Raw genomic sequence first — 25170 nt, 5'->3', positions numbered from 1 at the left:
CTGTGGGGGGGCCGTCGCTGCTCCTGCAGCAAGTTACTGGGGGACCCCTGACCCGACCCAACCCTCCGGGCGCTTCCTGCCGCTGTCGCCAGGGTGGGGCTCTCTCCACGCGGCACTGTGGGCCCCGAGCTCTTCCCCTGGCTTGGACCTGCTCCCCTCTCCCGCCCCGGCCGTGCACGTCATGTCTCCATCGCCCCCTAGGAACCCACGGCCATCCCCTCTAGCCCTGGCGACCCGAGCATCAGCTCACAGGCAGGTACAACACGGCCACCGCCGGCAGCGCTGCCCTCCGGGGACCCCCGAAGGCCACGCAGCAGGCACGTCTGCGTGTGCGCCACGACGCCCACCCTGCTCCCACTTCACCAGCTCTGCTGCGAGGACTCGGCGCACGGACAGAGGAGGACGCGCCGGGGGCACCCTCCTCCCGAAGCAGCACCCACGCGGACCCTGGCTCCGATCCTCCGAGCACTACCCCGCCACCTCCTCCCGTCCACAGTGACTCTTCTGCAGTCTCTAGCGCACTGGGGGCCACATGTTCCCCGAGGCCTCCGAGCTCCTCATCCTGCAGCCATTGACGCCTCCCGCCAAGTCACGGACTGTGCTCCGCATGGTGTCCCCAGCCAGCGCCAGCTCCACATGGAAGGACTCTCCCTACACCAGCTTCGGGACTCCCAGTGAGGTTCCGCCACGCACACCCCGTCCTCTCTTGGGAGACGACGCGCTGCCTGGGGCCCTGCAGACTCTGCTGTGGGTGACCTGTGGCCCCTCTTGCTTTTAGGCAGAAGCCCCTCATTTGCCTGCCCTGACACAAGAGGGGCCCCCAAGCTGAGTGGTGTGACCCATGCTGCCCTCTGCCTGGTGCAAGTTCCAGACGTCGGGTGGATGCTCAGGGGCGACCCTGTGAGCCCATACACCGGTGCCGCTGCCAGGTCAGGTCCAGGTCCGTTGTATGGAATTCCCTATGTTCCGGCTCCTGGAGTCCGGGTGGGGGAGCTGAGTGGGAGCAGCCGTGGGGGTGCCGCCCCCATCAGAGAAGGGCTGTCCCCGGGATGATGGCCCGACCCCATGCGGGGGACGCCATCCCTCCTGCGGCTCTCGCGCCCACATCATCCTGTCTTCCTGGCCCTGGGCCCTCCCCAGGAAGCCCAGAAGCATGCGAGCACTACCCTTCACAGGGGACGCTCGGGGTCCCCTCCTCCAGCACCGACGCCCTCAAAGGCCAAGAGGAGGAAAGGGGCAGCAATCAAGAGTGACAAGGCTGGTGTTCCAAGAGACACACTCACAGCAGGATCACTGTCAGAGGGTTTGGACTCGCCCCAAGGCAGGCTGTGGGCTCTGGCCAACTGGGTGTGGGCCCCGCCCCCCGTCCTCAGGCCCCTCAGAGGCAGATGGTGAGTCAGTGGGCGGAAAACAAGTTTAATGCCACAGGTTCCAAGCATGAGCAGCGAGTCCACGTCATCTGTGCCACCTGCAGAAGGCGGGCCCGAGCCATGCTCTGTGGGTCACAGCAACCTGAGGCCCGCGAGCCCCGGGGACAGCATGAGGAGGGGCACCAGCCAGACACTGCTGCTCCTCACGTCGCTCGCTCTCCCGGATTGTTCAAACTCTAGATCAGAGATATCTGGTACCTCTTGATTACACAACGACCCTCGGCAGCACTTTGCATACAGAAAAGGCATAGGCTGTAGGAGGACAAAGGACTTGACTATCCGACCGATGTGTGCAGGCATTGGACAGTACTTGGAGCACTGCTTTGAAACATAGAAGAAACGTGGGTACACTCCTAGAAGCAAAGAAGAAAGAGAGAAACGAATGCCGTGAGCCGAAAGCAGGTCCCCCAGAGCACCTCCTGCCTGTACCCACCCAGCCCTGACCCACGTCGGGGGCCCCGCTCAGAGGCTCCTGGTTAAAGAGGCCCCTCCATCCAGGGGGGCGACTGGAGCCACCGCCCAGACGGAGCGGCTCAGGCCATGGATCAGAGTCCTTCCGGGGCGGGGGAGGCTTGGCTGCAGAGTGGCCTCGAGAGGCGCCCCCACCGGCCTGTCCACGCCCACCGGGAGCCTGGGCCTGGGCTCTCCTTTTGGGAACTCTCCGGCTCCTGGGCCTCAGCTTCTCACTACCAGGTGCACAGGCCTCCAAAACCCCGGGCACACGTGCGAGCTCGGACTCTGGCCCGTCGTCGCCACTGCCCGGGGCTCAGCGCTGGCCTCTGGACGAGCCGCCACCCGGGGCCCGGGAGCCAGCGCTGTCGCCGTGCACCTGCACGGGCAGCAGGGTCGGCACTGGCCGCGGGGCCCTCTTCTGGCTTCTCCTCATCGGCAGTTCCTCGTGCTCACCGCGTCCCCCCAGGAGCCTGTGAGGTCTGCCCGGGGCTGGCGCGAGTCCTCAGCCTCCACTCAGCACCCCTCACGTTTCGGGGCATGTGCACGGGCCCCCCGGAGCGGCTGCCAGGTTCCCTCTGATCTGGGGAGCCCTGACCTGGCCCCGCTCTGGGGTGCCGGCCTCCAGACGCCTCTTTGGGGGGAAGGGCTTCGTGTGGCCAGAGGCTCCTGGGGGATTCACACGCGACGGAGCGATGGTCTCCACACATCTTCCCGCACACGCGTTCCTTCCAGAACATACGGCAGCCCACGGCCCTACTTGGTGGCTCTCGCGTAAAAGCTACTCTCTGAGGGACAGGGGACATCGTTAACACGTCGTTCATTCAAAAATGAGTACAGGTCAGGCCGCCTGGCGGCTCAGACGGTTGAGCGTCTGACGCTGTTTCGACTCAGCTCCTGATCTCGGCGTCGAGAGGTCGGGCCCCGTGTGGGGCTCCAGGCTCAGCAGAGTCGGCTTGGGGCTCTCTCCCTGCGCCCCTGCCCAGGTGCACGCGCCGCCTGAGCTTTCTCTCCCTCCCCTCCCCCTCTCCCTCTCCCGGGTACTTAAGTAAACGCTCAGCAAAATAAAAATGGACACAAATACACCCACTATTTCCTCTTGTCCCGCTCCTGGGGGTCGGCCCCGGGGCGGCACTGGTCCTGCGCAAGCTGGTCTCCTCGGCCACCTGCTTCCTTCCACTCCTGGTCGAAGGATCTTGCTCTCCAATTTTATTTAAACTTCACTTCTATTTTGTTGTGTATTTTTTCTTGGACTTCAAATTGCCGACACATAGCATAACACCCAGTGCTCATCCCGGAGTGCCCCGGTCAGTGCCCGTCACCCCACCCCCCTCCCACCTCCCCTCCCACTACCCCTCATTCCTTTCCCACAGGTAGGAGTCTCTCATGTTGTGTCACCCTCTCTAGTATTTCCCACTCATTTTCTCTCCTTTCCCCTTTAATCCCTTTCACAATTTCTTATTTTTCCCTAATGAGACCATATAATGTTTGTCCTTCTCCGACTGGCTTACTTCACTCAGCATCACACCCTCCAGGTCCCTCCACGTGGAAGCACATGGTGGGTATTTGTCGTTGCTAGTGGCTCAGGAACATTCCACCGTATACACAGACCACAGCTTCTTTATCCTCATCTGCGATGGACACCGAGGCTCCTCCCACAGTGTGGCTGCTGTGGACATTGCTGCTGTGAACATCGGGGTACAGGGGTCCCGGCCTTTCCCTGCATCTGTATCTTTGGGGTAAATCCCCAGCAGAGCAATGGCTGGGTCGTAGGGCAGGTCTATTTTTAACTCTTTGAGGAACCTCCACACAGTCTTCCAGGGTGGCTGCCCCAGTCCACACTCCCACCGAGTGCAGGAGGGCTCCCCTTGCTCCACACCCTCGCCAACGTTTGTGGTTTCCTGTCTTGCTAATTTTCCCCGTTCTCCCTGGGGTGACGTGGGATCTCCTTGTGGTTTTGACGTGTGTTTCCCTGATGGCAGGTGACGCGGAGCATTTTCTCATGTGCTTGGCGGCCGAGTCCATGCCTTCGTTGGTGAAATTTCCCTTCCTGTGTTTTGCCCATTTCATGATTGGTTGTTTGCTTCTTTGCTGCTGAGTTTAAGAAGCTCTTTATAGATCTTGGACACTAGCCCTTGATCTGATCCGTCATTTGCAAACAGCTTCTCCCACCCTGGAGCTTGTCTTGTAGTTCTGTTGACCGTTTCCTTTGCTGTGCAGACGTGTTTTTACCTGATTAAGCCCCAACAGTTCATTTTTGCTTTTGTTGCCCCTGCCTTCGTAGAAAGGTCACTTTGAGATTAGTTATCCCTTGGGGAGTAAAACCTGACAGACCCTGATTCCATTGGCTGACCTGCCTGCGAACCCCAGAATGAACAGAGATACTCACTCACGGCAACGGAAGCACAGAACTGTACGTCCCGGGCACATTGTGTTGCATTCTGGCAGGCGAATGTATTCTCTTTCTCACAAACGTGACACCTCAGCAGGCCTGAAGGGAGGGATAAACACGCAGTGGAACGTTCCAGCCTCCAGTCCTACGAGGCGAACGTCCACCATCCTCTCCCTCCTCCACCTGACCACAACCAGTGGGTCCCGAGTCCTCGGTCTTCTCTCCTGGGGGTCCCTCCGCCTCCCCGGACACCAGGCACGGCCACACACGCACACACACAGCACTGCACCCGCACAGCCGCACCGCAGCCTGCGCACACGCCTTCCCGCACAAGCATGCTCCCCTGGCGTCTCACGCCTGGCGTCTCGCGCTCAGCGGCTCGGGAGACCGGCCGTCTGCTCTCGCGGGCCCTCCCCACCGGCCTCCCGGCCCAGCTAACCCCCTCCAGCACCCGCTGCACCCTCCTCGACCCCCAAGGCCTGCACCCTGACCCCCGCGCCGTTGCCCGCTGTTGGGTCTCTATGAGGACAGTACCCACTCCCGGGAGAGAGCCGGTCACCCTCTCGCGGCGGCGCCAGTCCCCCCAGACAGTGCTGGAGGGTCGCAGAAGGACCAGGCTGGGCCTGGCTCCCCCGACGGCTCCCAGGAAGACAGTGTGAGGGACAACGCGGGGGACCACAGGGTGCTGGGGAGGGCACCGGGATTTTGGCCATGCCTACACCTGCCCCCCTTGGCCGGGGGCTCCAACTAAGAGGCTGCCCCATCAGGTGTCCCTATCTGGGGGCTGCTCTCCTGAGGGTGTCCTGTTCCCAGCTGCCTGTGCTCTTCCTGTCCAGACCTGCTGGGGCCATGGTGGCGTCTGGCCGGGTGGCCACCCCGTGTCTCAGACTCATCGTGGCCTGCCTACTCACAGCCAGGAAGCCGAGGGACCGAGCCTTACCCTTTTTTCCTGACACGGTGACATTTGTCTCCACCCTCGGCAGGTCCACGAGCAAGAGCAAAGCCAGGAGGATCATCATTTCCCGCGGTGCCTGGGCATGGACGGAAAGAGCAGGCACACGTGGTCAGCTCTGGGGCCCCAGGGTTCCGCCTGGCTTCCTCCCTGTCCACACCCAGGGCCACGGGAGGCTGGTCGGTCATCTGGGGACAGCGGGCACCATCTGGCACATCCCGTGGCCTGCAAGCCCTATATGCCCGACCGTCCATGCCAAGCAGATCCTGGGTCCGGCCCCACATGCCCAACCTCAGCACCCGTAAGTGAAGCCACTGACTTTCTGCAAAGGATGGGTCCTTTATTTTTGACTCCCACAGACACACTCTCCACGTTCGGGTTCTCACCCTACTGATCCTAATGCACACAGTGGCTAGCTCTGTAGGTGACGCGCTGCCCCTGCTGTTTTTTATTTTATTATTTTTTTAAGATTTTATTTAACTGGTCATGAGACCCACATAGAGAAGCAGAAACACAGGCAGAGAAAGAGGCAGGTCCTGCAGGGAGCCCGACACGGGCCTCGATCCCCAGATCTGGGATCACGACCCGAGCCTAAGGCAGGATGTCCAACCGCTGAGCCACCAGGCGTCCCTGTCCCTGCTCTTTTGAACGTTTTTTTGGTAGCTCAACTCTGTGCTTTTGTTGCTGTTTTACCTTCACGGGTAGATCTTTTGAAACAACTTTCCTTCTCCCCGTTGCCTGACTGACTCTACTCCCCGTTTGTCACTTCCCCACGGAGCCGTGTCCTTCCTGGTCACCCGATGAATCATGGCCGTTTGCAGGCAGTGAGCCTGTCCCCCTCTCCTGTCTCCGGGTCTCTTCCTTACCCCCATGACACCACCCCCCCCAGGAGGCAGCAGGCAGAAGCATTGAGCCCTACTCGTTGGGAGCTGGGCACCATCGTTGCCAGAAGGAAACACTTGCCGAACCGAAAACCAACCACAGCTCTAGGCCCCTCGGAGAACTGGGGTCACAGAACTGACAGCGCCCAATCCCGCGAGCGAGGTGCACCCCGCGACGAGCCCCGAAAGCCCCTTTCCTGCAGCAGAAGCTGGCGGAGCCTGAGGCCGGGAGCAGCCCTCAGGTGCAATTGTGCCCAAGAGCCGGAGGGGGCTGTGAACGGCAGTGCCCGGGAGTCCCCCGCGCCAGGAGCCCACGACCAGCCTCGGCCACTTGGCCACCAAGGCCTTTCTTCAACTTTCAAAAGGACAACAGCCGCGAGGGCCACGGAACACACCCTCCGTCCTGGGAGCGAGGCCTGGGCAAGACGCGAGCCGAAACCGGACGCACAAACCAGCTCGCTCGGGGACGGGACACCTAAGGGCACTAGAGCTACAGCTGACATCCCCCAGAGTCCTGGTCCCAGGGCCCGGCACGCGAAGCCTCACGCTCAGGGCCCGTCTCCCCCACGGCCTATTAACGCCCACCGCGGGCCGCCGTCAGCCGGAAGACCAGGCGAGCCCAGAGCCCAGGAAACAGCTTCCAGCGGCCAAGGCAGCGGGAGGACAAGACCTCTGCAACAGAGACGTCCCCGTCACGGGCCCAGGGACGGGAAGGGACCAGGATCGGGACCCGCAGGGCGCCACAGAGAAGAAAGCAGACGACGCGGGAGAACCCGTGTACCGGGGTGTGCAGACGGGGGTCTGCGAGTCACAGCGAGGTCTGGGGCTCACGACCACCGAGGCGGACACGGGCAGCGCTGCCGACGGCGCCTCAGTGGACTCACAGCCCCGGGGACCCGGGGAGCCCGGAGCCCCCGCACGAGCCATCTCCCCAGAGCGACGCCAAGACGAGGTGAGAACACAGACCGCCCCTCGCGTGCGGGCCTGCTCCTGAGCAACACGCGGCGTTGCAAGGCCCGGGAGGAGCGGAGAAGGGCCCAGGGCCCCTGGAGCCGAGCGGCACGTTAACCGCCAAGGGCTTTCCCGCGCTCCTGAGCGGCTCGACCGCGACGACGGCGAAGCGCAGCCAAGGCGCCGGGTGCCCCGGCCAGGCCGAGAGGCCCGCACACGCGCCAATCACCCCCCGGCACGTGCGGGCAGGAGTCGCGGTGCAAGCTCGAGGGGACGCGGCGCACGGAGCCAGGCAGAGGCCGGGCGGGCCGGGCAGGGGAGCCGCACCCGCAGGAGCCGCACCCGCAGCACCTGGCCCTCCCCGCGCGGCCCACGGGGTCTTGTCCGCCGCGGCCTCCGCGCTCCGTGCGCGGCGCGTCCCCGGGAACCTGCCCCCGCGCACCCGCGCGCGACCCCACGGAGCTCGGCGCCAGCGAGGGCGGGAGATGCGCGGTCAGAAGCAGCGCAGGGGCTGCCTCGAGGCCCCGCCCTGCCTCCCGCTCCCCCCGGCCTCGGGGACCGGACCCCGCCCGCGCCAGAACCTTCTGGAAGCCCTGGCCGCGCCCGCACGCCCCGCACCTGCTGGAGGGACGACGCGCTGCCGGGGGCGGGGGCTCAGCCAGCACCTCCGGGAACCTCCGGGAACCTCCGGGAACGGCCGGACCCAGGGCCGCGGGGGCGGGGCGTCCTGCCCGCAGAACCTTCTAGAAGGCCGCGGTCCAGGGCGCGTGCGCAGCGGCGCAGGGCCTGGCGGGACTCGTGCGGGCCGGAGACCCCGGGGACGCGCACGCGGCGGGGGAGCGCGAGTGTGGCCGAGCCTCGGAAGGTTCTGGAAGGTCGCCTCGGGGCCGCCGTGCGGGGAGGGGCAGGGGCTGGGGCGGCGGGGCGGGCCCGAGAGCCCACGGAGGGCGCAACCTGCCGGGCGCCCTCCCCGACGGCCCCATCCCCGTCCCCTCCCCCACGGGCCCACCCCCGGGCGCCCTCCCCCGACGGGCCCCACCTCCGTCCCCTCCCCCACGGGCCCACCCCCGTCCCCTCCCCCACGGGCCCACCCCCGTCCCCTCCCCCGACGGGCCCCACCTCCGTCCCCTCCCCCGACGGGCCCCACCTCCGTCCCCTCCCCCGACGGGCCCCATCCCCGTTCCCTCCCCCGATGGGCTACACCCCCGTCCCCTCCCCCAACGGGCCCCACCCCCGGGCGCCCTCCCCCACGGGCCCACCCCCGTCCCCTCCCCGAAAGCCCCATCCCCGTCCCCTCCCCCGATGGGCCCATCCCCGTCCCCTCCCCCATGGGCCCACCCCCGTCCCCTCCCCCACGGGCCCACCCCCGTCCCGTCCCCCGACGGGCCCCACCCCCGTCCCCTCCCCCGACGGGCCCCACCCCCGTCCCCTCCCCCGACGGGCCCCACCTCCGTCCCCTCCCCCGACGGGCCCCATCCCCGTTCCCTCCCCCGATGGGCTACACCCCCGTCCCCTCCCCCAACGGGCCCCACCCAGGGCGCCCTCCCCCACGGGCCCACCCCGTCCCCTCCCCCACGGGCCCACCCCGTCCCCTCCCCCACGGGCCCACCCCCGTCCCCTCCCCCGACGGGCCCCATCCCCGTCCCCTCCCCCAACGGCCCCACCCCCCGGGCGCCCTCCCCCGATGGGGCCCCCGTCCCCTCCCCCGACCGGCCCCAGCCCCAGGGTCCCCTCCCCCGACGGGCCCCACCCCCGGGTCCCCTTCCCCGGAGGAAGGTCTGCAGGGAGGCGGGTACAAGTGGCAGGTGGCTGGTGCTGCTGCCAGCTGCTGACCCTCCCGGGAGCCCTGCACCCTGCACACATGCACCCCGGGACACGCTCTCGGCACCCACAGAGCTGCCCACACGCGCACTGTCTCCTCTCCGTAGGTTCCAGTCCCTGCAGGAAACGATGCTCCTCTGGGCCTTGCTCCTCGCTGTCGGGTGGCCCGAGGTCACCCATGGAAAAGAACATTGTGAGTACCAGAGCCTCTGCCACTGTTGGAGGCAACGAGAATTTACTGTCCTCTAGAGTCAGGGAAAGGGTTCGAGAGGACCTTGTCACCTTAGCCAGCAGGGAGGTCCTTCGTCATGCCCCTCAGTGGCATGGGGTTGACTGAGTGCCCCTGAGCTCCAGAGGGTCAGGGGGGCGATTCTAGCCAGAGCGGGCTGAGGTGGCTCAGTCCAGGCACATGGGGGGCTGGGGGCACACGGCCTCTTGTGACTGTCAGTCCTCCTGGGACAGACGAGGCCTGTGTGCAGAGCACAGGGTTTCGTGTCCCAGCCTCTGGGGACAGGAACACCGCCTGGCCCCTGCTGGAAGCTAATCCCTGCCAGAGCAGACGTCCTCTCAGGCAGGGGGTAGGGGTCCGGGGTCCGGGGCCCGGGGTTGGGGTCGGGGGAAGTTGCACGTGGAGCCTGAACCTGATGCTGCTGAGTGTCTTCCAGGGCCCTATAATATGAGATGTTATGACTGTGCAGCTGTCAACGATTTCTATTGTGCCACAACTAGGGCCTGTGAGGAGGATCGGAGGCGCTGCCTGACAATCTCTGTTCGTAAGTGTCACTTTGTCTTTCCTGCACCTTGTGGTTTAGCCACCACTGCCTGAGCAGTTTCAGGGAGAGGATCCAATGGGTTCTTTCTCTGCACCGGGCCCCGTAGCTAGGCCTGCCCTGTCCCCGTCATGGGAGCACATCCCAGGAACTAGGCTGAGCCCCAGGACAGGGCAGTGCACACCATCTCCAACAGCCACATGACCCACGATGTTGGGCTGCAGTGTACTCGTCTCCTGAGATGTCTCCAGGGGTCGGCGGGCTTGTTACATCTCAGGGGTCCACCCCCTCCCCCCCCCCCCCCGTCAGGCCTCGGCCATGTGTGTTGGCACCCGGCTGTAACCTGGGGGATTACTTGTTTCCCGTTTGATTGTGGCCGACTTGGCAAAAGGCTTACAGCTACACAGACCCTAGAAGCAGACGCACTATCAGGACTCCCCCCTCGTAGAAGTCGCGGACAGTTGTAGGGGCAGGCTCAGAGGACACTGAGAGTGTGACCTTACAGGGCACTCTCCTCTCACTGAGAGGCTCCCGTGCCCTGAGCAGGGGTCCCACATCCAGGGCTCTAACCTGAAGAACACGAACAGCCAGAAGTCAGTGACCACTCGACCCAGGGGGCTGAGCCTGAGAAGGAGGCGGAGGCCTAGTCTGCGACCCTGCTCAGGGCGTGTCCCCAGGCCCTGTGCCCCCCAGCGTCCCTCCACATCATCCCCTGCCCCTCTGTGTCCAGAGCCTCCTGCAGAACAGTCCTCTCGCTGCTCCCTCAGGGTTGTGCCAACTGCCATACCTCGCGGGCATCTGCCCACTGAGGACTCAGGGAGGACCTCCAATCCGGCCTCTGTCCCCGCACCAGGCACCTGTCCTGTGCGGGTCTCGGCCTGTGAGTGGGTGGTGACGTGGCCGGAACGGCCCCGTGGTTCTTAACGGGATTGCAGGGCGCCCTCAGCGGGGGCCACCGGGAAACCTCAGAACACTAGGGCCCGGCGCTTACAAGTCCTGGAGCTGGCAGGGCGGCCTGGAGGCGCACGTCCAAGTCCTGGGGAGCAGAGGGACCGCACGGGCTTGGGGTTCTGCTTTTCTTGGGGTCGAGGCGGGGGACCTAGGGATTCTCGGGCACATCATTCACCGGCGCAGCTAAACCAGAAGGACAGGAGTTGAGAGCACGGGAGAGGAAAACCAGGAGACCCGAGTGGTCACCTCCGGAAAGCAACCAAGAGCTCGAAAGCAGAGGCACCTCGGGTGGCGTGGGTGTGTGGGTGCTGGCTCTTCACCTGCTCAGCGCCGGGGGGTTGGTTCACTCCGGGCAGCTGGCTTTGCAGCAGGGGGCTTGGCACCCCCGGCTTGTCAGGCCCTTGCATCACTGAAGGAGAAGGACCACCGCCAGGGCCGCGCTATGGGGCCCGTCCGGGAGACCCGGTGAGTCGTGCGTGGCCGAGGTGGGATGACTGCTCCCGGGGGTGGGGACTCTCTTTCCCCGCACCTCACCCTCCATGGCTCTGGGGTATGCTTGGCCCAGAGAGAGCTCGCCCGAGGCCAGCAGGGCTCAGGGAAGAGAGGCCGATGCTCTGGAAGCTCGTTGTGGTCTCACGCGGTGGTGGACGCCAGGGGACTCCAGCCTTCCTCGCGTCGTGCTGCTCCGTATCCAGCCCCCGTCCCCGTTGCTGGGCCTCTGGACCGGGAGCGGTTCCTAAGAGCGCGGTAGGCGCTCGGCCGCTGGCCTGCACAGGCGACAGGTGTGTGGACGAGCACCTCAGAGAGCCTCCAGAGAGTTCCTCCGGGTGGGCCGGAACGGGAGAGCAGAGAAGCTTGGCGTCCCTATTTTCCTGCCTCGTGGGCTCTTTCCCTCGCCCCCCAGCCTGAGCTTCGGGTAGACCTGGCTCCGGACTGGCCCTCTGATCACCAGCCTGCCGCTGAGACTCGTCCGTCTCTCAGCTCCTCCCGCCCTCATGGAGCTAAAACACCTGCGCTTAATAGCTGATCCCCGGAGGGCTTCAGGATGTGTGCGTGCTGGGTCACGGGCGCCGAGGAGCACGCTTGCTGCAGTGAGCACCGGTTGTCACGTGCATCTGAAAATCATTGCATCCTGTTCCTGAAACTACATACGGTATATGTCACCTGAGTTGAACTTAAACACTTCTTAAAGAAGATAGTTGGAAACTCTTTGCGAAATAAAAATATACAAAAAAGGGTGTTTTTTCTCTTTTCTAAGGGAATATAGGAGAATATCTTTGTATCCGTGGGTAATGACAAATTTAAGAAAACTGACCAGTTCAGTGGTCGTCACAGGTGGGAAGACTTGTCAATGGGATTCCTTAGAAATTCACAGCCTCTGCCCCTGAGACGCTACCGATACGGCTGTGAGACTGCAAAGGGCAGACGAAGGCCAACCACTCCCCACACTGTGCGCCCAGGGCCTTGTGTTCACTTTATAGAGTGAACTTCGTCCGACAAATCAGTAACTGAACTAGCAGATCATTGGGTGGAAATTGAGCAAAACACTTGAAGGCTGTTGACCAGAAAACGATATCCCAGTGGCTGATAAATATGTGGAAAGATGCCCAACGTCGTATCGGTGGAAATGCAACATGAAACCGCGATGCAGTGACCCCAGAGGCACCACTGAACGTCCGCAGGTGAGCACTCATGTGCCGGCAAAGGGTTTGAAGTGCAAGCACTCCCTTGGGGGATAAACAGGTACTAGAGGCCTGGAGAAGTCTTCAACATCTGTGAAAGCCAAACATCTGCATCGTAGGACTCCGCGTTACCACCTCGGAGAACTGACGCGCTCTCACCTCAAGGGGACAGACTCTTCCCCGCAGTGCTCTCCGGGGGTAGACAACCGCCAGAAAGAGCCCTGATGTCCATCGAGCGTCAAGCGCGGACTGTTCCTCAGTAGACACGGATACGACCATGAGAGCGAAGCACGCACGACCGTGGGCCACAGCAGGGGGATCTCCCGAGCACAGAGTAGAGACAAGCAGCCAGACGCCGCAGCAGACATGCAGGATTTCATATTCACAAAGTTCCAGAGCAGGTAACACTAACACGGACGCTTACAAACCCGGACACCACTTCTCTTTGGCCTTGGCTCCTGATGGTGCCTGATGGAGGGACAGAGGCAGGAAACGAGGGTTTTCATCCAGTTCTGTTTCTGGAACTCGATGCTGGTTATACGGTCACGGGCACTGCACGAAAATGCATCCAGCGGTCGCCCTGTGATCCTGCGCTCTTCTGCAGAGCGTTGGCCTCTCTGAAGCCTTTGGGTGGCACATAAAGCAAAGCAAGTGCCTGGAGCCACATGTTGGTTCCTCCTCTTTAACCCCAGAGCCGTGAACGGATACGTCAACTGTGGCAAGTTCCAGGGAGAAAGAATCGAGTCAACACTGGCGTCACCGGGGGAGCAGGACCCGTGAATGAGGGCGGAGGAATTTCAACTCCAGGCCTCTCAAAGAGGCCTCACGTGGATGCTCACTCAGGTGGCCTTGGTTGGCCGGGGCTGTTGGGTGTGCCCACCCGGGAAGGCGGTCACAGTGGCTGTGCGATCCTGCTTGCGACAGGGCGTCCCGCCTGCGCTGGGGAGCAGGGTGGCATTAGGGGTGCATCCACACGTACATTGTGCCAGGAGCCGGGAACAGCTGGCTGAGGGGCCCAGGCAGGAGCTCGTCCTAGAGGGGCCACTGCACATGCAGAAAATCAGGTGAGGGCCACACTTACGGGGCCACTGCACTTCAGGGACTGCGTGATCCTGTGGGTCATAAGCAATTCTATTTCTTGCGCCCTGGAATTCTTAGGCCAGATAACGAGTGGGGAGTTCCTGTGTACAGCATGCGCCAAGGTGCCGTCACACTCCGTAGGCAGCGCCGGGGGCAGCGATGAGGTGGCGGTGTAGACAGAAAAACACCTCCAGGAGGTGGTGTTCACGGAGTGACCCTGGAGTGGACGTACTCGGGTGTTTGCAGCGAGGAGTCCTAGGCAACGTAGAAGCGTTTGCAGACGTAGACGGTGGGCAGGGAGCTGGTACTGGGTGGAGGGTGCTCGAATGTTTGCAAGCAGAAAGCCTGAAATCAGTGGTTTTCATCTCTACTTTTCTAGGTTTGAATGAACGTGAAATAATTGTTTACAAGAACTGTACATACAACTGCACGTTTGTTTACCCATCTGAAGTACCTCCTGAGGCCCCAAGAGCAAAGTATTTCAAAACTAATAGTTACTATTTTGTTCGTTGTTGTAATACTATTAATTGCAATGAAGGAGGACCTTCTCGTCTGGATAATGACATCGTCCTTCAGAAGCCAATTGAAGAGCCTTTATCAGGAATTGTGCGCCTGGGGGAGTCCACATTTCTCCTGAGCGTTGCTTCCATCCTAGTCAGCAGGACACTGACCTGAGAGGCCCTCGTGGGGGGGGGGGGGTCTGGTCTCTCCCCCATTCCTCAGAGAAGTTCACTCCTCTTCCTCCCTGTGAGCCAGGGACACTGACCCCCTGGGCTCCCCGTTGGTGGCTTACCCCTTTCCAGCTGATTTCAAGAAAGGAATAAAGAACATTATTGTTGGGTGTGGGGTGCCGCTCACTGGGAGATTGGGAGATTTCTCGGCGGTTTTGGTATTTGAACGGTTCCTCTGTAGACATCGTCTCAGGGCAGCCCGGGTGGCTCAGCGGTTTAGAGCCTGCCTTCAGCCCGGGGTGTGGTCCTGGGGAGCCGGGATCGAGTTCCGCATTGGGCTCCCCGCATGGAGCCTGCTCCTCCCTCTGCCTGTGTTTCTGCCTCTCGCTGTGTCTCTCATGAATAAATAAATAAAATCTTTAAAAAAAAAAAAGACATCGTCTCACAAGTAGATGCAGTCTCCTAATGAACAGCGCGAGACTGACGGGACAGTGTGCGTGTCAGCTGACAGCGCAGTCCCGCTGTGCTCAGGCCCCGGCACCTGGGCCACCCGGACTCCATGCTTCCAGGCGCCCACAGGGATGGTATGTGCAGGAGGGTGCTTGGCTGAGGGAGGGGCACCTGTTGACGTAGGGGGCGCCTGGCTGAAGAAGTGGCCTGCCTGGACTGGGTGGGAGAACACATAGCTGAGAGGGGCCCAGTCAAGAGCCTGTCCTAGAGGGGCCACTCCACCTGCAGAAAATCAGGTGAGGGCCACACTTCTGGGGCCACTCCACTTTGGGACTGTGTGATCCTGTGGGTTGTAAGCAGTTGTATTTCAGGCTACCTGTCTGGGTTGGACCCACCCGTTGACGTGGGTGGAAGCCTGAGGGGGGACCACCTGCCTGAGGGAGTCCATCTGTCTGGGAGAAATCAGTTGTTTTATTGGGGTGACCACCTGTCTGTGGGAACAACTGAGGGGGTGGCAACCCTGCTTGGCGGGGAACCAGGTTGAGGTGGGGGAAGGCACCTGGGGCACTTGTTTGTATTGTGAGTCCAGCTTTCTGGGGGAATCAGGATTGAGGTGGGGCACCCCAGTGAGGAACCATCTTGCAGAGATTGGTCCCCATTTCTAGGAGGCACCACTCGGTCTAGGTGGGGGAAGCTGCCTATGGGTAGAGATGCCAAGCTGAGGTAGGGGGCCCCTGCACCCTGCCATTGCACCTGGCTGAGGAGGGGTCCGTCCCCACGAAGGAAACACAAGTCACAGGGGTAGGAGACAATCCCGGGGAGGAAGCGGGAACACAAAGGTACAGAGGCTGGAGATGCCCGAGTGCTGTAGGTGGGTCGATGGGATGACGCCCCCCGCTCCTTCCTGCCCTGGTCCTCGTAGAGGGAGAGGAAAGTAGCCCAGGCCCCTGTCATCTCTTGAAAAGACAAGAACCAGGATCCCTGGGTGGCGCAGTGGTTTGGCGCCTGCCTTTGGACCGGGACGCGATCCTGGAGACCTGGGATCGAACCCCACGTCGGGCTCCCTGCATGGAGCCTGCTTCTCCCTCCTCCTGTGTCTCTGCCTCTCTCTCTCTCTCTCTGTGACTATCATAAATAAATAAAAATTATAATTTTTTTTTTTTTTTTTTTTTTATTTATGATAGTCACACAGAGAGAGAGAGAGAGGCAGAGACACAGGCAGAGGGAGAAGCAGGCTCCATGCACCGGGAGCCCGACGTGGGATTCGATCCCGGGTCTCCAGGATCGCGCCCCGGGCCAAAGGCAGGCGCCAAACCGCTGCGCCACCCAGGGATCCCCAAATAAATAAAAATTAAAAAAAAACAACTTAAAAAAAAAAAGGAAGAGACAAGGACCCATCCATCTTGCTCCTTCCCCAGCCCAGGAGGGGGCGAGGGCCCTACCCCAGTCAAGCCACCTGGACCCCGGGCCACACCCCACACCTACTCTTGACGCCCCGCCGCCAGCAGGCCTTGCACAAGTGGGAGTGAGACGCCCATCCATCACTTTTGGCCTCCTCTTCCCCCTCCCCCTCCTCCTGCCCCTCCTCCTACCCCTCCCCGCCCCCTCCCTCCCCGTCCTCCCCCTCCCCCACACCCCTTGTCCCCCCTCCCCCTCCCATCCTCCTCCTCCCATCCTCCCCCTCCCATCCTCCTCCCCCGCTCCCCCTCCCCTCCCCTCCCACTCCCCCTCCTCCTCGCCCTCCCCCTCCCATCCTCCTCCTCCCATCCTCCCCCTCCACTCCCGCTCCCCCTCTCCCTCCTCCTCCCCCTCTCCCTCCTCCTCCCCCTCCCCTCCCCTCTTCCTCCCCTCCCCTCTTCCTCCCCTCCCCTCTTCCTCCCCCTCCCTCTTCCTCCCCCTCATTCTCCACCTCCTCCGCCCACTCACCCCTCCTCCTCCTCCCACTCATCCTCCCCCTCCTCATCCCCCCCTTCCTCCTACTCCTTCTCCTCCCCATCCTCCTCCCCCTTCCCCACTCCGCGGGCCCTGAACCCTGCGCCGGGTACCCTGGCCTCATCCAGGGACAGCTTCTCCCATGACGCGATCGAGTCCCCGCTCCAGGCCTCCGGGCGAGATAAAAGGACTGTGCTGACCGGCGACGGAGGGAGCATCGGAATGGCCTTCAGGGCACAGGCACGAGGGTGGCGGGCCGGGCCCTGGCTGGCCCTGAGCAGGCCACGCGCACTGGGCACCCGAGCCGCTCCGGCCCCCAGGGCGGTGCTGCCCTTCGAAGCCGTGCCCCGCTGTCCCGGCAACAAGTGGATGCGGGTGCTGCAGATCTGGAGGCAGCAGGGCTCTGAGAGCCTCCACCTGGAGATGCACCGCACCTTCCAGGAGCTGGGGCCCATTTTCAGGTAAAGCCCTCCTGCCCGCCTCGCTGGGAGCACCCTGCCCGGCTGTCCCTCCCGGCTCCTGGGTCCCCGCGGGCGCAGGCGCTGTGCGTCCCCAGCGGCCGCCTGGGGGCTGAGCAGTGGCTGCTCCGTGCCCTTGACCCCGGACACCAGCCGGGGCTCTTGTGAGGCTGCAGGGCTCCCCGGACGGTGACCCGAGAGGCAGAGGGCAGAGGGCAGACGGCCGAGGGCAGACGGCCGAGCGGGAGAGGCTTCCCCGGTTAGACGGCGGAGGAGCCCGGGCTCGAGCCCCGTGCATGGCCCAGGAGGACGGAGAGGCCAACGGGAGCCAGGCCGGTGGCTCTGCACGGGGAGCCCCAGGGAGGCCCCGGCCCCCCAGCAGGGCTCTGAGCTCTGTCCCTCAGGTATGACGTGGGAGGGACACACATGGTGCACGTGATGCTGCCCGAGGACGTGGAGAGGCTGCAGCGAGTGGAGAGCCCTCAGCCCTGGCGGCCGCCCCTGGACCCCTGGCTGGCCTACCGACAGCATCGTGGGCACAAATGCGGCGTGTTCCTGCTGTGAGCGCGAGTGGGGGGGCGGCGTGGGAGGGAGCGGGCAGCCCGCGAGCACCCCGGCCCCAGGCCAGTGAGGGGTGGGGAGGCCCGCGTGTCCCGGGGCTGGAGAGGGGCAGCAGGGCCACGGGTCTGCACAGCAGGATGGCCGCTTCCACGAGGGAGCACCCACTCCACCCAGGCCTCTGGAGGTGGCCTGCCCGGGCAGGGTGGCCTTCTCCCTTCCTACAGTCAGGAGGCCCAGGCCTGGGAGAGTGGAGGCACGGCCCGGCGCCCCTGGGAGTGTGTGCTGGGGCCTTGGGGCCCCCTGGGTCGGCAGCCCTCGGCCCCTGCCCCGTGGGCCTTGGGGTTGAGCACAGGGAGCTCAGGAGGGCGAGGCCGGGGTGGGAGGAGGGCGGGCGGCAGAGGGAGGCGCCTTTGTTCAGAAGCTAAACCCTAGGTGGGAGGCCTGGGAGGCTATGAGCCCACGTGTGCACCCTTGGGTGCGTGTGTGTGTGGTGGGTGTCTGCCCGGGCGTGTGAGTGGGCCCACAAGTATGCTCACTGGTCGGTGCTGTTGTAGGCGTGTGAATGCGTGTGTGTGCCCACGATGGCGGCCTTTGGCTCGTGCTCATGCCGCGGTGTGCGTGCTTGAGCGGTGTCCCCACGTGTTGGCACGTGTGCGCGCTTCTGCTCTTTGTGTGTGCGCACGCGTGTGTGCGCTTCGGTACCCGCCTGCATGCCTAAGAGCGTGTCGTCTGCACATGTGTGCCCAGTTTGGGGCATCCAGGTGTGTCGTGTGCCTGTGCAGGTGGGCACTGTGGGTGTGCTCACGCACGTCGTCTGTGTCAGCGTGCGAGTCTGCCGGGGCCCGTGTGGCGTGTGCATCTCTCTGGGCGCCCGTGAGCGCGCGATCCTTGTCCCCATGTGCAGGCAGCCAGCCGTGGAAACGCTGCTTGTGCTCGCGTGTGCCTGGGAGGGCAGCTCCCTCCGCCATCCGCCGGACGGACGGACGGACGGACTGACGGACAGCGCCCTGGAGCCGGACGTGCTGACGGGCTGGGGCTCTGGTTTCCCCGGAGACCGTCTGCTCTAATGACTGCTCAGCACCCGCTTGGCCAGGCGCTCTCCTCCTCCTCCTCCTCCTCCTCCTTTGCTTCATCCTACCTCCTCCTCTGCCCCCTCTGCCTCTCCTCCTCCTGCCCCAACTCCTGCTCCTCCGCATGCCCCTGCACCTACTTTTCCGTCTCCTCCTTCCTCCTCCTTCTCCTCTTCCTCCTCCTCCCCTTCCTGCTCCCCCTCCTCCCCCCTTCCTGCTCCCCCTCCTCCCCTTCCTCCTCCCCCTCCTCCCCTTCCTCCTCCCCCTCCTCCCCTTCCTCCTCCCCCTCTTCCCCTTCCTCCTCCCCTTCCTCCTCCATGTCCTCCTTCCTCTCTTCCTCTTCTCCTCCTCCACATCTCCTCCTCCTCGTCCTGCTCCTCCTCCTCCTCCTCCTCCTCCTTTGCTTCCTCTTACCTCCTCCTCCTCCTCCTCTTCTCCCGGGCAGCGAGCACCCTGCGGGGGCCTTTGAGGCCCTGTCGCCCTGACACTAGCCCCTGGGGCTTCGGATGCCCACACCCCACTCCCCGCCTCGCCTCGCTGTCCAATCTCTTAGCCCCTGTGTCCCCTGCCCTGAGGAACTGCCAACCTCGGGTCCCCGTCCTGCTCGGTGCCATTTCAAGGGCCATACCCTGTGCCCGCAGTGCTCTCGCCCAGCCTAGAGCTGCAAGCGGGGCCGGTAGCCGCCCCACCCCAGCCCCACCCCAACTCCCACCCCCACCCCCACTTGTTGTGCTCAGTTCACTTGGGCTCCTCCTGGCCCCGCGGGGCTCTGGGCTTATGGCAGAAGCCCCCGCCGAGGGCCTGCACGAGCGGGTCAGGGTCGAGTTGACTAGAACAACAGCCACCCAGGAGCTCACGGGGCCGACGGGCCGTGGAGACGACTCACCAAGCAGGTAGGATGGTGAAGTGTCTGGCTGGCCTCGGGGTGACCTCGGAGAAACCTCTAGAAGCAGGCTTGGGGCGCCCTCAGCCAGGCACAGCCACACGCTCCCTTGAGAGAGGGCCTCTGCGTGCGGTGGCCGCCCGCCCTGTCACAGCGGCCCCTCGGGCCTGACCCCGTGGCAGGAAGGGGCTTTGAACGGCGGAGAGCCGGCTGGGGGCTCCTAGCTGGCAGCAGCGAGCAGCCTGTCCCAGGCGGCCCGGCGCAGGGGACACCCCCGACTGGAAGGGGCTGAGGCAAGGCCGGGGTCGGGGCCACTCCGCTCGGCGTCCCCGGGCCCCAGGAGAGCCGGCACTGGGCTCCCAGCCGGGCAGCGGGAGGAGGGGCGCCCCCAGGCTGCGCCAGCCCTGCCCGCGCCCAGGGGCCCCTCAGCGGCATCTGTCCCCACGCTGAGGTCCCGGAGGAGGAAGAGACCTGGCGCCCTCGGCACGCCGTCGCCCTGGAGGAGGGCTGCTGCCCGCGGCGTGGTCTTCCCCCGGCCCCGGGCAGGCCCGGGCGAGGGGGACGGGGAGCCACAGAGAAGAGCGGGGCTCCCCGACCCCACGGGCGCCCGGCCCTTCATTGCCCTCACCGCGCGAGGACGCCCAGCTCACGGGCCCCGGGGAGGACCCGGCAAGGTGGCACGGGCTGCGCGGGCACTGGCTGGACGGGGTGGCTTCTCCCGCCGCCCGACAGTCGCTGCTTTATCGGAGGCCCTGCTCCGTGGTGGCGCGCGGTGGCCGGCAGGCCTGGGATGGCCGCTCCCCGCGGGGAGTGTGCGTGTGTCGCTCTGTGCAGCGGGGCGCACGGCTCTGCCCCTCTTCCAGCGGCCCTGGCAGGGAGCGCTGAGCTCGGCCCGGCCTCGCGGCCCGTCCAGGGCAGAGGCGCCGCCCGATCAGGTGGGCCCGCCCCGCCTCCTGTGCCCTCCCCCACCCCAACCACCCCCACCGAAGGACCTTGGGGTGGGGGACCTGCTCAGCGGGGAATCGCCCTGCCATTAAAGGGGGTCTTGGCCCCGAGCCGCGCCTGGTTCCAGCGTTCCTGCCGTTCCGGGGACGGACGCCAAGTAGGACCGTCCTCCGAGGGTCCTGCCCTGCTGTGGCTTCTTCCGCTTACCCGCGCACAGCCCCCCTGCACGCCCAGGGCCGTGTGCGGTGTTCACTGCCCGGCCTGGGGGTCCCCCGAAGACGCCCGGGACGGGAATCCCCAGCCTCGCGGGGCTCGGTTTCCTCGACTTCTCCTGCTCCTGCTGCACAGGACCCGTGGCTCCACCTTCACCTCGGCCATGGCCTTCCAAAGTCCCCGATCCGTGGGGTCCCAACGCAACCTCTCGCCCCGTCGGGTCCTACACCTCGCGTCCTCTCCCCCAGATATTGGGACCCACCCTCCCACCCCCGGGGGCTGCTGTGCCCGCTGTGCCCTTGCCCGTCATTCTACCCGTTTTCCAGGTTGATGATGTCCTGCCCTTTGTGCCAGCCACGCCGGGCAATTCTTTTCTACGTGTGTGTGTGGATTTATAGTTTCTAGGAGGGGAAGGACTGAAACAGACTCATCGGCCTCATGATGTGGCCAGAACCTGAATACCCGGGCTGGAGGCAGGGCTGGGGGGTGGAGGATCCGTGTCACACGCCATCCTGGTGCCCTGGGGGAGCAAGGGGCACATGGCATGCGCCACAGTCTCCCGCCTGCATTGTGCCATCACGCCCTGTGTGTAGATGTTTTTGCACTTTCTTGCAGAAATATTTGCCCGCCTACTAGTGAGAGAGGTCCAGAGTGGCTCCTTACTCGTGTAGCGTACCCTTTGGGCTGCAAAATATTCTGGAATTCGATGGTGGGGATGACTGCACGGCATTGTGAATATACTCGCCAACACTGAATTTCAGCCTTTCAAATGCTCAATCTTGGGTTATGTCAATGCTCTGTAAGTGAAAATCAGGTGTAGAAATGGAGGAGAGACGAGGGCAAAAGGAGGAGAACGTTTTGTTCCCTTCGCATCTCGTTAGTGACAGCAGCCCAGAAGTCTCCGTCACTCAAGGTGCTCGGCAGCGGCCCTGAGCTCCTTCCGCTCCTCAGGGTCAGCGTCGGGGAGTCCTTCTCACACGGGTGGGAAGAAGCTGCCACTTTGAGGGAGGATCCCGATCCATCCGGGACTTGTCCGGCTGACCCCCGCGAAGGCACTGGGCACAGTCCCTAAGGTCAGGCGCCGCTGGCCCATGTGCCACTTTATTGCCAATTCACTCTCCTGCGTCATCGTCCCGACCTGAGCCGGGAAGTGTGGAGTCCGGGTGGCCCAGGTGCCGGGCCTGAGCGCAGCGGGACTGCGCTGTCAGCTGACACGCACACTGTCCCGTCAGTCTCGCGCTGTTCATGAGGAGACTGCATCTACTGCTGAGACGATGTCTACAGAGGAACCGTTCAAATACCAAAACCGCCGAGAAATCTCCCAATCTCCCAGTGAGCGGCACCCCACAGCCAACAATAATGTTCTTTATTCCTTTCTTGAAATCAGCTGGAAAGGGGTAAGCCACCAACGGGGAGCCCAGGGGGTCAGTGTCCCTGGCTCACAGGGAGGAAGAGGAGTGAACTTCTCTGAGGAATGGGGGAGAGACCAGACCCCCCCCCCCCCCACGAGGGCCTCTCAGGTCAGTGTGTTGCTGACTAGGATGGAAGCAACGCTCAGGAGAAATGTGGACTCCCCCAGGCGCACGGCTCCTTCTAACTCTTCCTCAATTGGGTAGTCCGGGATGATGTCCCTCTCCAAATTGGTAGGTCCCCCCTCATTGCAAGTCATAGTATTACAACAACGAACAAAGTAGAAACTATTAGTTTTCATCATTCTAATGGCTTCAGGAGGTTCTTGAGATCGGTATAGGAACGTGCAGTTGTATGTACAGTTCTTGTAAACGAGGAGCTCCCGAACATTCAAACCTAGAAAAGTAGAGATGAAAACCACTGATTTCAGGCTTTCTGCTTGCAAACATTCGAGCACCCTCCACCCAGTACCAGCTCCCTGCCCACCGTCTACGTCTGCAAACGCTTCTACGTTGCCTAGGACTCCTCGCTGCAAACACCCGAGTACGTCCACTCCAGGGTCACTCCGTGAACACCACCTCCTGGAGGTGTTTTTCTGTCTACACCGCCACCTCATCGCTGCCCCCGGCGCTGCCTACGGAGTGTGACGGCACCTTGGCGCATGCTGTACACAGGAACTCCCCACTCGTTATCTGGCCTAAGAATTCCAGGGCGCAAGAATAGAATTGCTTATGACCCACAGGATCACGCAGTCCCTGAAGTGCAGTGGCCCCGTAAGTGTGGCCCTCACCTGATTTTCTGCATGTGCAGCGGCCCCTCTAGGACGAGCTCCTGCCTGGGCCCCTCAGCCAGCTGTTCCCGGCTCCTGGCACAATGTACGTGTGGATGCACCCCTAATGCCACCCTGCTCCCCAGCGCAGGCGGGACGCCCTGTCGCAAGCAGGATCGCACAGCCACTGTGACCGCCTTCCCGGGTGGGCACACCCAACAGCCCCGGCCAACCAAGGCCACCTGAGTGAGCATCCCCGTGAGGCCTCTTTGAGAGGCCTGGAGTTGAAATTCCTCCGCCCTCATTCACGGGTCCTGCTCCCCCGGTGACCCCAGTGTTGACTCGATTCTTTCTCCCTGGAACTTGCCACAGTTGACGTATCCGTTCACGGCTCTGGGGTTAAAGAGGAGGAACCAACATGTGGCTCCAGGCACTTGCTTTGCTTTATGTGCCACCCAAAGGCTTCAGAGAGGCCAACGCTCTGCAGAAGAGCGCAGGATCACAGGGCGACCGCTGGATGCATTTTCGTGCAGTGCCCGTGACCGTATAACCAGCATCGAGTTCCAGAAACAGAACTGGATGAAAACCCTCGTTTCCTGCCTCTGTCCCTCCATCAGGCACCATCAGGAGCCAAGGCCAGAGAGAAGTGGTGTCCGGGTTTGTAAGCGTCCGTGTTAGTGTTACCTGCTCTGGAACTTTGTGAATATGAAATCCTGCATGTCTGCTGCGGCGTCTGGCTGCTTGTCTCTACTCTGTGCTCGGGAGATCCCCCTGCTGTGGCCCACGGTCGTGCGTGCTTCACTCTCATGGTCGTATCCGTGTCTACTGACGAACAGTCCGCACTTGATGCTCGATGGACATCAGGGCTCTTTCTGGCGGTTGTCTACCCCCGGAGAGCACTGCGGGGAAGAGTCTGTCCCCTTGAGGTGAGAGCGCGTCAGTTCTCCGAGGTGGTAACGCGGAGTCCTACGATGCAGATGTTTGGCTTTCACAGATGTTGAAGACTTCTCCAGGCCTCTAGTACCTGTTTATCCCCCAAGGGAGTGCTTGCACTTCAAACCCTTTGCCGGCACATGAGTGCTCACCTGCGAACGTTCAGTGGTGCCTCTGGGGTCACTGCATCGCGGTTTCATGTTGCATTTCCACCGATACGACGTTGGGCATCTTTCCACATATTTATCAGCCACTGGGATATCGTTTTCTGGTCAACAGCCTTCAGGTGTTTTGCTCAATTTCCACCCAATGATCTGCTAGTTCAGTTACTGATTTGTCGGACGAAGTTCACTCTATAAAGTGAACACAAGGCCCTGGGCGCACAGTGTGGGGAGTGGTTGGCCTTCGTCTGCCCTTTGCAGTCTCACAGCCGTATCGGTAGCGTCTCAGGGGCAGAGGCTGTGAATTTCGAAGGAATCCCATTGACAAGTCTTCCCACGTGTGACGACCACTGAACTTGTCAGTTTTCTTAAATTTGTCATTACCCACGGATACAAAGATATTCTACACTTCCCTTTGTAAAGAATTTTAAAAACCCCGTCTCTTCTGTTTTTTACATATTTATTTTATTATTATCTTTTAAAGATTTTATTTATTCATGAGAGACACACAGAGAGAGAGAGGCAGAGACCCTGGCAGAGGGAGAAGCAGGCTCCATGCCGGGAGCCCGACCTGGGACTCGATCCCGCGTCTCCAGGATCTTGCCCTGGTCGATGGCAGGCGTGAAACCGTTGAGCCACCCAGGGATCCCTTGGAAAGTGTCCTCAACCATCGTCTTTAAAAGGTGTTTAAATTCAGTTTAGGCAACATATACCGTGTGCTTGGTTTCAGAGACAGAATGCGATGGTTCGTCGGATGCACGTGGCCGCGGTGCTCACTGCAGCCAGCCTGCTCCTCAACGCCCGGGACCCAGGAAGCGCACGTCTCCACCCTCCTCCCCTGCAAGAACCCTCGGTTGTTTCCTTCATTAAAAGCCCCTTATGGTTTTGTTTTCATCTTATTGTGTTCTTCCTTCCCTTTCCCTATGCTCATGTGTTTTGTTTCTCAAATTCCACAAATGAAGGAGATCCTATGGCATTTGTCTTTCTGCGACGTATTTCGCTCAGCATGATACCCTCTGGTGGCATCGCGCCCTGGCCGATGGCAAGAGTTCTTTCCTTCTGATGGCTGAGTAACAGTCCACTCTGTAGAGCGACCACATCGTCTTCATCCATCTGGGCTCTTCCATAGTTCGGGTCTTGTGGACGCTGCTGCTCTAAACACTGGGGTGCACGTGCCCCTTCAAATCACTGTTCGTATTCTCTGCACAAGTAGGTACCTAGTAGCCCCTTGTTCTCTTGAGTTTTACGTGGAGACCTACAAAGCGCCTGAGGCTGCTTCCGTTGTGCAAAGCCCGCCTAGGGAATAGGATCTCATCTCCCCACCCCTGGTGAGTGCAGACCAGCGTCCTTCCCC

General features: G+C 62.6%; 1 protein-coding gene across 1 annotated transcript; it reads left to right on the top strand.

Moving 5' to 3' along the window:
* Window positions 1-16611: 16611 nt before the first annotated feature.
* Window positions 16612-24710, top strand: LOC140595110 (cytochrome P450 11B1, mitochondrial-like). Its single transcript, XM_072733709.1, has 3 exons — window positions 16612-16874; window positions 17276-17431; window positions 18337-24710. Exons 1-3 carry the CDS (start codon window positions 16636-16638, stop codon window positions 18497-18499), a joined length of 558 nt encoding a protein of 185 aa, XP_072589810.1. The 5' UTR covers window positions 16612-16635; the 3' UTR covers window positions 18500-24710.
* The last annotated feature ends 460 nt before the right edge of the window (window positions 24711-25170 follow it).

This window comes from Vulpes vulpes, chromosome 13, assembly GCF_048418805.1.
Source record: "Vulpes vulpes isolate BD-2025 chromosome 13, VulVul3, whole genome shotgun sequence".
In the NCBI taxonomy this organism is placed as follows: Eukaryota; Metazoa; Chordata; class Mammalia; order Carnivora; family Canidae; genus Vulpes; species Vulpes vulpes.
The sequence above is the reverse complement of the archived record's forward strand: the minus strand, read 5'-3'. Positions and strand labels throughout refer to the sequence as shown.

What these genes read in the sequence shown, in the direction of transcription:
- LOC140595110 (XM_072733709.1), top strand. Translation starts at nt 16,636, where the DNA reads ATGGCCTTCAGGGCACAGGCACGAGGGTGGCGGGCCGGGCCCTGGCTG. An exon ending in GAGCTGGGGCCCATTTTCAG is followed by an intron (nt 16,875 to 17,275) that starts GTAAAGCCCTCC and finishes TCTGTCCCTCAG; the next exon opens with GTATGACGTGGGAGGGACAC. An exon ending in AAATGCGGCGTGTTCCTGCT is followed by an intron (nt 17,432 to 18,336) that starts GTGAGCGCGAGT and finishes CCCCATGTGCAG; the next exon opens with GCAGCCAGCCGTGGAAACGC.